At 34.3% G+C, this 11,510-nt stretch overlaps 3 protein-coding genes across 3 annotated transcripts in view; all 3 read right to left on the bottom strand.

Moving 5' to 3' along the window:
• Window positions 1–5,124, bottom strand: part of LOC102595760 (inactive serine/threonine-protein kinase At1g67470-like) — a 9,273-nt gene extending 4,149 nt beyond the window's left edge. The window contains exon 1 of the mRNA XM_006367395.2: window positions 4,673–5,124. Coding sequence (XP_006367457.1) covers window positions 4,673–5,081 — 409 coding nt within the window. The 5' untranslated portion in view covers window positions 5,082–5,124. The remainder of the gene's footprint in view (window positions 1–4,672) is intronic.
• A 1,005-nt stretch (window positions 5,125–6,129) lies between these two features.
• LOC102599700 (non-functional pseudokinase ZED1-like) lies at window positions 6,130–6,770 on the bottom strand. Its single transcript, XM_006367407.2, has 2 exons — window positions 6,293–6,770; window positions 6,130–6,245 (listed from the first exon to the last, which is right to left on the bottom strand). Exons 1-2 carry the CDS (start codon window positions 6,768–6,770, stop codon window positions 6,130–6,132), a joined length of 594 nt encoding a protein of 197 aa, XP_006367469.2.
• A 2,153-nt stretch (window positions 6,771–8,923) lies between these two features.
• On the bottom strand, window positions 8,924–9,751 carry LOC107059041 (putative wall-associated receptor kinase-like 16). Its single transcript, XM_015305432.1, has one exon. It carries the CDS (start codon window positions 9,749–9,751, stop codon window positions 8,924–8,926), a length of 828 nt encoding a protein of 275 aa, XP_015160918.1.
• Between the last annotated feature and the right edge of the window lie 1,759 nt (window positions 9,752–11,510).

Here is an 11,510-nt window from a genome sequence, read left to right as displayed (position 1 = left end):
GATCAACCAGAAGGCTTTCAAGTTGCAGGAATGGAGGATAAAGTCTACCGACTTCATAAGGCATTGTATGGATTAAAGCAGGCTCCTCGAGCATGGTACAGTAAGATTGATGATCATCTCATTCATTGTGGCTTCAAGAGAAGTGAAAATGAAGCCACTTTATATGTGAAGAAGGCTAAAGGAGGAGATGTGTTTGTGGTGTCACTCTATGTTGATGATCTTCTGGTAACAGGAAGCAATAAAGCAATGGTGAATCAGTTCATGCAAGAAATGGAGACCAAGTTTGAAATGTCAGATTTGGGTGAAATGAGTTACTTTCTGGGAATGGAGATTCATCAAGCTACTGCTGGAATCTTTATTTCTCAGAGAAAATATGCATGGGATATTCTTAAAAGGTTCAAGATGGAGAGGTGCAAGTCTGTACCGACTCCACTGGTTCACAATGAAAAAATTTCGAAGTTTGAAGGAGGTGACAGGGCAGATCCAACAGTTTATAGAAGTCTGATTGGTAGTTTGCTGTATTTGACAGCAACAAGACCCGATCTCATGTTCGCGGCAAGTTTACTGTCGAGGTTTATGCAAGCTCCAAGTCAAGTTCATCTTGGTGTTGCTAAACGAACGTTGAGATATATCAAAGGAACTGCTGATTATGGTATTTGGTTTAAAAGGGAAGAGCAAGGGCAACTGATGGGTTATTCAGATAGTGATTGGGCAGGAAGCGTTGATGATATGAAAAGCACTTCTGGATATGCTTTTACACTTGGTTCAGGCATGTTCTCATGGAATTCAAAGAAGCAAGAGGTGGTAGCTCAATCTTCTGCAGAAGCAGAATACATCGCAGCTGCTGGTGCAACTAATCAGGCTTTATGGTTAAGAAAGATTCTACGTGATCTGGAGCAAAATGACATTGAAGCTACTGTCATTAAGGTTGACAACAAGTCAGCAATATCTATGGCCAAAAATCCAGTGCAACATGGTCGTAGCAAGCATATAAATGTGAAGTTTCACGCTATTAGGCAAGCAGAGAAGGATGGCGAAGTTCAGCTTGTTCATTGCAGCTCAGATCAGCAGATTGCAGACATCATGACCAAGGCTCTTCCTAAGGGGAAATTTGAAGTTCTAAGGGCTAAGTTGGGAGTATCCAAGAAAAATCTCAAGGAGGAGTGTTAGAAAATGAGATATTTCAAGATGTCTTTTGTTTAATTGTTATTTTCTTAAATATTATGTTAAGTATGTAAAGGAAAGGTAGTCCTTGTTTTATGGAATATGTTTTGTAAGAAAGTCAATAGTGGTTGGATATGTATGGTCCTCTACTAACTTTGGAAAAGCTTATGTAGATATATGTGTGTATGCTTTCAAAAGCTGAATATGAATAAAAGTTTCTGCTGCTGAACCTTATTTTCTTCTCTAAAAGTCTCAAATCCTAACATATACTACTACCTTGGAATTATGTTTGTTGGCTTATTTATACATTTATACTTTTATTTTTCGAACCTATATGAAAAATTCTAGATCCGCTCATGCCGGATAATTCGTCCCTCCTCACTAGTCCTTCTTGCTCCCTTCCCCTTCTTCTCCATGAACACTCTGTTTTTGGTCTCTACTCATTTCACTTCCTCCGAAGTTTAGCATTTAGTACCAAAATTGAAACTTTAGCTCCAACTTGTTATCTTGGAGGTGGTTAAAGTGTACGCAATGGGACTAGTAACAAGATAAGAATTTATCTTTTCTGAGAGTTGTTAGCAAATGGTTAGAGTCAACTGTTGAATTGATATACTAGAGTTAGTCCCTTAAATTATAGAGTTATAATCTGAAATCGCTTGTTGAAGTTAGTGAGGTTGTTGAAATCTACCTTCCGTAGGTCATGGTTTTACTCCCTTGAGCTAGGAGGTTTTCCATGATAAATCTTGTGTTTATTTACCTTTTTGTTTGCTTTCGTTTTAAGAGGGCGAACCCATGATTTGAAGACTTTGGGTGCACCAATATTATCTTAGCTCAAATATGAGCTCTAAAATAAACTTAAAATAAAAACAATAAAATTAACACAATGACACTCCTATGTTTTTCATGGATGCACTGTCAAATATATCCTAATTTCTATCAGTTTCTCAATATAGATGCACATGCACACCCACCTAGAGGAGTGGGTCCACCTCTGTATAAGGAACTTGGTTCCTTAAGTCGAATAGTTGGTTCTAGGGTCGTCGAGCCTCTTGAGTACCACAATTTAAATTGATCCAGAGGCGTATCTAAGGAGGGGTCACCGGGTTCACGTAAACCCATGGTCCCCTCCCGAGATCATATATAGTAGTGTTATATTTTAAAAAAAATATTGAAATATAGATGTGTGAATCCACACTTGAAGTATCACATAATGCGATTATGACTGGGTGCACCTCTCTCCGCGAAGGTTAGAAATTTGAATTTTATATTTATCTTGTATTATTTTTCTTACTAAAATTGATAACACTTCTACTTAAGTGGTAATTGATATATATATATATATATATATAAGAATTAATTTTAGACCTATAATTTTAAAATTTTAACGATTTTTAGTAGTAAAATTTTAAATGTTGAACCGAACAAATTTATATCATAGATCAACCTTTTTATAACAGTACACCATCATCTCAAAATCCTGGATACGCCTCTGAATTGATCTACATCTCTAGCCTTAATACCCACTCATTTGATCTTCTGCACACAAGCTATGTTGATCTTTCTTTTGTTTATAATCTTCACTAACACAATGAACTTTCCTGTCAAAATCCCTATGTTCCATGACCCAACTATATAACAGAGGCACAAAGAAAATACTAGTAGCATTTAGTGATGCTTCTTTTGGGTAGAATTAGATATATTTACATTTATAAAGCTTAAATGAGAAGCCTACGGACTTCATTGTTCATTACAGAATTTGAAATAGGGATGCTCCCCGTAGTCTGATTGGGACTAGTTACTACTACCATTCTATCAAAATAAACCCCATTCTTGTCAGCTTCCCATGCTTTGAGGGCTTAATGTGGCGGGGCTTCCAAAATCTGCATCCTCCCGCTGTTGGCTTGCATTGTCTTGCCCATCTTAGCCAGTATGTCCGCCACCCTGTTCTGCTCCCTGAATGTGTGGAGAGGTTTTGGTATTCCCAGCTGCTGCATTAGTGACCTTTCCCAACTACCAAGTCAAAAAAATTGGATTGGCAATTTCATTTGTCTGCGGATATCTGTCATTGTCCAACATAAAATGGCCATACTAGAACTGTTTTAGACGAAGTAGTGCTCTTTTGTTTCTTTCTTTCTATCATCGTGTAAACTAAACATCTAATTCTCATGAGTCATGACCAACGGTGAAGGCACGGAAACACTTATCAATTCAGCGTAATTCCATTGCAACATGAATTATGTATAGTCTATATCTTCTTCCTTTGATGTTGTGCATCTCTTAACAAGATCCAAGTAGTCTTCCAATTGTTGTCGAATCTCAATTCCATGTTCTTTCAAAAAGATAGGATCCGCTATATCCATTACATTACCCTCTTTAATACAGTAATCTCAAACAGGGTCAATTGTTTTAATGTGCGAGACAGGAACCTTTATCATTTGTATACATGGCTTCTTAATTAAGCACTGAAATGACTCACGCTGGCTAAAATGGAAAATGGTAAAGACGAAGAATAAATTACAAGTAGTGGCATCCATAGTCTAAATTCAATGACTAAAATTTGTTAGATGACAAATACTAACATGATTTTTCTGTAAACTGAAAAAATTAAGGAGTAATCAATCCAAATAGAGCAAAATAAAGGTCAAATTGGCAATTTCGTTGTCTGCAAATCTCTTTTTTTGTTCAACATAAATACGAGGGTACAAACAAACTGAATTCCCTTGAAATTGGAACCTAATATGAATACTTTAAAGAATTAAAATGAACATTTAATTTTGATCAAGAGGGAAACCCTTCTCAATACGACACAATTCCCTTGCGACATGAATCATGTATGGTCTATCTTCTCCCTTGTCAGCTGTGCATTTCCTAGAAAGATTCAAGCAGTCTTTCAATTGTTGTTGAATCTCAATTCCATGCTCTTTGAAAATGGTAGGATCCATTATATTACACTCTTTAATATAGTGATCGACGAGGTTGGGTGGAAGATTTTCAAAATCTATTATTTCTTCTGGAATTGCAGAATCCATCCTATGCATAGAGTTATCTTCTTCGAAATCTGTTGTCTCTTTTGAATTTTTAGAATCCGCTCTATCCATAACATCATCATCGGATCCCACACTACCGCACACTTCCTTTCCGGTTAATAGCTGAAAGAGAAGAATCCCAAAGTTGTAGACATCAGTTTTTTGAGTAATAATACCCTGGTGGATATGTTCTGGAGCTATATACCAGATTGTTCCACACACTCGATCTTGTACCTCCAATTCTCCCGGAGGCAGTGATATGGACAATGAGAAGTCTACTATTTTGGCAACACCGCTCTTCTCATCTATTATCACATTGTGAGGCTTCAAATCTCTGTGGATAATGGGCGTAGTAAATTCGGTATGCAAAAAAACGATTGCAGAAGCAACGTTATTGGAAATCCGTAATCGATTTCCCCAAGATAGTGACGATTTTCTATTAATATTACCCTTTTTGAAAAGTAGATCGCTGAGAGATATACCTTCAACATATTCATACACCATAACTGGCTCTTCAAATTCTAGACAGCAACCGACAAGTCTTAACACATTCTTGAGATGACTCATTTGAGCAGTAATCGCTATATCTCGGTGGATATTGTTGAACTCACAATTGTTGAACCTAACTAAAACGAGGCGGTTGTCTAGCGAGCCCGTAACCATATACACATTGGAAAGCTCCATTTTGCTTTTAGTGTGTTTTATTGCCCTGTCGATCTCTATGGCAGTAAAGTAACGGATGGGAATTCTGCAATTTCCGTCGCATAAAGCAAGAAACTCCTCAAGCACGCAACTTCCATTCTGTAAATAACAATCATACTCTTTCTTCCGCTGTTCAGCAGAGGCAGAGGGAAAAAGTTTTTTCTTTGTGAGTCCCCTGAAGAAAGGCATCTCTAATTTAGAAGTGACTGACTAGTCTCCATGAATTGGGATTAAATCCAATTAGGCATCACAATTCACATCATCACTAGTAGTGTAATCTATGAAGAGGTTAGAAGCTTCCTGCTGGTCGTAATTTGTGCATTGAATTCCACACAAAATGATGGCGATTGATTGGACTCTCTTCTGAATTTCCATGCACTTTCATTGCCATTGTTTGATAAGTTCTACCTAATGTCGCCGTCCGATCAATAAATTACTCTGTTCTAGATTAAATATTTTGGTTTATGTTAAAGAGTTTACACTTATTCTGTGGTTCTAAAGGCATGTTTGGTGATATGAAATTATTATATGAAATCATAAGATGAGGTTCAAATTTTGTTCCAACATAATTTGAACTTCTTATGTGGTATGTTTCTCATAAATATAAAAATTTCATAAGCTGTAAAAATATTAAAATTGTCCCAATTCTATATAGAATCTTACCAAATAAGCACAAATTTATAAAATCACATAATACACTATCACAAAGATATTCTTAAAAAAAAAATATTATTGATCAAACTTTAATTCAATGAAAAAATAAACGGAAAAGGGCTAAAAATACCATTGGACTATTTGAAAAGGTCTAAAAATACCCTTCATCCATCTATTGGACTAAAAATATCCTCAATCCACCTTTTTTAGTTCATTTCTACCCTTAAAACTAACAGCCACTTTTTAAAAAATTATTATTATTATTATTATTATTACATGTCATTATTTTATTGGATAAATTAAATCTTAACCCATTTATTTTTCTCCTACCCACCTATTCTAGTGCACATGACCCAAACCCAATTAGAAGACCCATTAAAAAATAAATTGATTTTAACTTTGTGTGAATTCAAATATCCCAAACAGAGAATGCATAAAAAAAAATAAAGCCGAGCTTAATTATTTCTTATGTAACTGATTCTAGCCAAGAGTGAGGGCACAGAAGCAGTTGTGAATTCGGCGTAATTCCTTTGCAATTTCAATCATGTAAGGTCTCTCTTCTCTCTTTGACTTTGTGCATTTCTTAACAAGATCCCAACAATTGTTGTCGAATCTCATTTCCATGCTCTTCAAAAGTGGCTGAATCTGCTATGTCCATTACATGGATCTCTTCGATGCCTACCATCTTAAAATCTGAATCTGCATGATACATTATATATACTCAGGATCCTCTATATTTAGAGTACTCATTTTCTCTCCAGTTAGTAGCTGAAGTAGAACAACTCCGAAGCTATAGACATCTGCTTTTTGAGTAACAATACCCGAGATCGCATATTCCGGAGCTAAACATCCATTTCTGGAGATAATATCTTTTACTACTTCCAATTTTCCTGGAGGCAAAGATATGGATAATGAGAAGTCCAATATTTTGCCAACACCGCTATTCTGATCTATTATCACATTAGATGGGTTCAGATCTTTGAAGATGATGGGCGTTGTAAATTCGGTATGGAGAAAGACGATTGCAGAAGCGACCTCATTGGCAATTTGTAATCTATTTCCCCAAGATAATAACAATTTTCTAGTTTGATCATCATCATGATTACCTTTTCTGAAAAGTAGATAACTAACAGAAATACCTTCGACATATTCGTACACCATAACTGGTTGTTCAAATTCTAGACAGCAACCGACAAGTCTCAGCACATTCTTCAGATGACTCATCTAAGCAGTAACTGCTATATCTCGGTGGATATTGTTTAATCGACATCTATTGAACCTAACTAAAACGAGACGGTTGTCCAGCGAGCCTGTAATATACACATCGGAAAGGTTTATTCTGCATTTAGAGTGTTTTATTGCATTGTGGATCTCAAACGGATGGGAATTCTGCAATTTCCGTCGCATAAAGCAAGAAGCTCCTCAAGTACCGCACTTCCATTCTTTAAATAACAATCATGCTCTTTCTTCCGCCTTTCTGCAGAGACAGAGGAAGAAAGTGTTTTCCGTGTGAGTCCACTGAAGACGGGCATTTTTTCCTTGTGATGACTAGTCTGGATGAATTGGGATTAAATCCAAAAAGGCATCCATCACTAGTAGTGTAACACCACCATATAAGATCGAAAAACTCACAATAACACTATAAAGCAAGAACTTACAGTGGTCTAGCATCTAACACTTTCATACAAGTTTAGCCTTCACAAAGATTGTTCATCTTTGCTCGTTTTTTTTTTTGGTGATATAGTGAGTTTGGGATCCTTGACCGACGCCCCAGCTTCACTGCTCCACAAGAGGTAAAATTCATTCCCTTTTTTTTACTTACATGTTTTCTTCTTCTCCTTCATCTACTTTGGTTTGAATAAGATATGTTAATATGCAGAGAAGGTGCACTTACCATAACTAAAGGTCTTGGACTATAATTTTTGATATAATAACAGCATTTAAACATATATTTATGGAGCATGCTTTGTATATACTTAATTTGTGTTAAGTACGTGAAATATTTAGTTTGGTTTAGATGAGAATACAACATGTTGTTAGAGTTATTAATATAACTTTCGATTAACTATTATTTTTTATATAGTACCAAGAACCAGTTTTCCTCATCTAACTCTTTTTCTCATGTTTATTTGGCATGAAAACTTGAGCCGGCGAGTCTCGTTTTGAAACTCAACGACACCGCTACAACATGGAGCTTGCATATCCCTCACATGGAATCGATCATATACATTTCTTTGACACTATACCAATTCACCTTTCCCTATTCTCTATTTTCAGAGACGTGTCCAGATAAAATGACACATTGTAGCTAATTAGTTGTTTAGTCTATTGCTTACCGTTATGTTTGCTTATTTGTTTGGTTTGTTGTGATGTTTCAGGAATGTGCACAAAGTGGGTCTTTGCTTGAATGCCTTAGTAATTTACTTCTAGATGACAGTTTAAAATCAATATGATTAGGTTCACAATTTTATCACACAAGATCAAACCATTTTGAATAAAAATAGTTACCTTCAGATTTTTATATAAAAACAAAAGAGGTAACCCACTTATATTCTTTTAAGCCTAACTAACAGATTGTTTATTATTATTTTTTTATATTTTAGATTAGTCCATCATTTTCTGTCCCAATAACGTTATTTTACTTTTAATATTCATACTTTAGTTACTTAAATGATAATATATATTCATTCACTTAGCATTTCAACTTGTTTCTTACCTCTTTCACTTAGCCTAATTAATAAATTTAAGTTCGGTCGGTTAATCATTTTTAATGGATCTTAAAGGATGCCTAACTCCTTCCCTTTAGATTAATTGAACCCTTACCTAGAATCTTAAGTTTAGTAGACCTTAAAATGAAGTTAACTTTAGAAAATAACTTTAATCAATTTAGGTGTCCTAATTCACCGTAATAATTAGGTGGCGACTTCTTGACTTAGTTATTAACTTTAGAAATCTCCAAAATGTTGTACACTATTTTGACCCGGTTAAAATGGGGTATAACAATTAGAATGTGTTTTTTAGCGACCATTTCATAATTAGCAATCTAAGAGAAAGGTATGGCATGGAACCTGAAAAGAAGTTCCATATATACCTTCTTGGCTAGTTGACTTGTGCTAAAAATGTGGTCGATTGTTTTCTCTTCAGCGTTTATGCAACTTATGCATCAGGAATGTGTTGCTTCAAGTGACAAATACAAAACTAACACGGTCCTATTTCATTTTGTAAATAGAAAAAACTAAGGAGCAGTCAAACCAAATAGAGCAAAGTAAAGATCAAATTGGCAATTTCATTGCTCTTTTTTGTTTAACATAAACATGAGGGTACAAACAAATTGAATTTCCTTGAAATTGGAACCTAATACGAATACCTCTAAACATTTAATTTTGACCAAGAGCTAGGGCACGAAAACACTTTTCAATTCGACATAATTCCCTTGCGACATGAATCATGTATGGTCTATCATCTCCCTTCAAAGCTGTGCATTTTTTAACAAGATCGGAGAAGTCTTTCACTTGTTGTTGAATCTCAATTCCATGCTCTTCTAAAATGATAGGATCCGCTAAATCCATTATATTACCCTTTTTAGTATAACCATCAACAAATTTAAAATATACCGTCTCTTTAGAATCCACTCTATCCACAGTATTTCCCTCTTCAGTATTGGATTTAGCGTCGTCTTCAAAATCTATTCTCTCTTTTGAATTTGTAGAATCCACTCTATCCATAAAAATATCTGGCTCTGCCTTCCCGGTTAATAGCTGAAAGAGAAGAACCCCAAAGCTGTAGACATCAATTTTTTGAGTAATAATACCCGATATGACATGTTCTGGAGCCATATACCTATATGTTCCATACATCCAATCCTCTTGTACCTCCAATTCTCCTGGAGGCAGTGATATGGAGAATGAGAAGTCTACAATTTTGGCAATACCGCTCTTCTGATCTACTATCACATTGTGAGGCTTCAAATCTTTGTGGATAATGGGCGTAGTAAATTCGGTATGCAGAAAAACTATTGCAGAAGCAATCTCATTGGCAATCCGTAATCGATTTCCCCAAGATAATGACGATTTTCTACTAAGATTACCCTTTTTGAAAAGTAGATCGAAAAGAGATATACCTTCAACATATTGATACACCATAACTGGTTGTTCAAATTCTAGACAGCAACCGACAAGTCTCAGCACATTCTTCAGATGACTCATCTAAGCAGTAACTGCTATATCTCGGTGGATATTGTTTAATCGACATCTATTGAACCTAACTAAAACGAGACGGTTGTCCAGCGAGCCTGTAATATACACATCGGAAAGGTTTATTCTGCATTTAGAGTGTTTTATTGCATTGTGGATCTCAAACGGATGGGAATTCTGCAATTTCCGTCGCATAAAGCAAGAAGCTCCTCAAGTACCGCACTTCCATTCTTTAAATAACAATCATGCTCTTTCTTCCGCCTTTCTGCAGAGACAGAGGAAGAAAGTGTTTTCCGTGTGAGTCCACTGAAGACGGGCATTTTTTCCTTGTGATGACTAGTCTGGATGAATTGGGATTAAATCCAAAAAGGCATCCATCACTAGTAGTGTAATTATTGAAGCTAGTTAGTTAAGATGACACTTAAATGTTAATTAGTTGTTAGCTGTAGTTAGTGGAAGTAGAAAGTTGGTTAGACTAGTAACTAACTATAATGCTAAAGTGTCCAGCTGTGATGATCAGTTAAATCACACTATAAATACTTGTATGTGCCTTTATAGTTTTAGTTTGATATGAAATAAATTTCTCTCTTCTATCTTCTCTCAAAATGCTTCCGCCATTAATGTAGCTTGAGCTTACAAGCTAAGTATGAAATCTAACAGTAATCTATGAACAAGTTGGAAGAAGCTTCCTGCTGGTCTTTATTTGTGCATTGAATTCCACACAAAATGATGACTATTGATTGTACTCTCCATGCACTTTCATTGTCATGGTTTATCAAAGCTCTACCTGTCGTCGTCCTATCTATTAATTACTCTGTTCTAGATTAAATATTTTGGAAAGGAAAAATCTTTTTGCTCAGAATGGTATTTTACTTATGTTATTTTATATTTTTGAATATTTTTATATTTTTAACTTTAATACATTTTAATTAAAAATAAATAAAATTAGTTTATTTTAAAATTAAAAAAATATCACACACTTTTTAAGTTTCTGACCGGATTCTGGCCAAATTTTCCAGTCATTTAGCATTATCCTTTTGAAAATATTTTCGTTATGTCAAAGAGTTGACTGTTAGGTACGTCTATTTGTTGCAACTAGTTTTAAGAACATCTCCAATCCCACTTTATTTTACTCTCCATTCTCTATTATTTGGAGAGTAAATCCTTCATTTCACACTCTTTATTTCACTTTTTCATTATTTTATTATTATTTTTATTATTTTGTAATCAACATATTATTTTTTATATAAGGTCATGAATTAAATCTCTAATATTCTTAATTCTTTTTAAATGTAATATAATAAAATATATATATATTATTTAATATATATATAATACTTTCATTCCGAATTAATAATATTTCAATTTTTCAAAAAAAAATTGTCATTTTAATATAATCTGATTTTATTATTAATTAGGTAACTCAGTCACGCTACGCGCGGTCATAAAATATTATATCAAAAATATAAATTAACTTTTTCATATTATTTGAATATAAAAGAGTTTTTAGTTCAAATTCAATTAAATAGATAAAAATTTAAATTTGAATTCATTTTATTATTCACATTGAACTAATTTCTAACAAATAAAATATACTATTACATAAAGGAAGAAAAGGTATGTGAATATAATTGTATTTATATGTCGGAAATTATGATGTATACAGATTTAAAAAGTAGAGTTTAGAACATAAAATAAAAAAAAAAATCGATCATTTTGTGCACTTTTTAAAGAGATTAAATCAACCGGTGATTATATGATAATTGAAATA

The sequence above is a fragment of the Solanum tuberosum genome, unplaced genomic scaffold (genome assembly GCF_000226075.1).
Source record: "Solanum tuberosum cultivar DM 1-3 516 R44 unplaced genomic scaffold, SolTub_3.0 scf00726, whole genome shotgun sequence".
Taxonomy (NCBI): Eukaryota; Viridiplantae; Streptophyta; class Magnoliopsida; order Solanales; family Solanaceae; genus Solanum; species Solanum tuberosum.
Note: the sequence above shows the minus strand (reverse complement) of the source record. Positions and strands in the feature narration are given on the sequence as shown.

What these genes read in the sequence shown, in the direction of transcription:
- LOC102599700 (XM_006367407.2), bottom strand. Translation starts at nt 6,770, where the DNA reads ATGAGTCATCTGAAGAATGTGCTGAGACTTGTCGGTTGCTGTCTAGAA. An exon ending in ACTAACTGGAGAGAAAATGA is followed by an intron (nt 6,246 to 6,292) that starts GTACTCTAAATA and finishes TGTATCATGCAG; the next exon opens with ATTCAGATTTTAAGATGGTA.
- LOC107059041 (XM_015305432.1), bottom strand. Translation starts at nt 9,751, where the DNA reads ATGAGTCATCTGAAGAATGTGCTGAGACTTGTCGGTTGCTGTCTAGAA.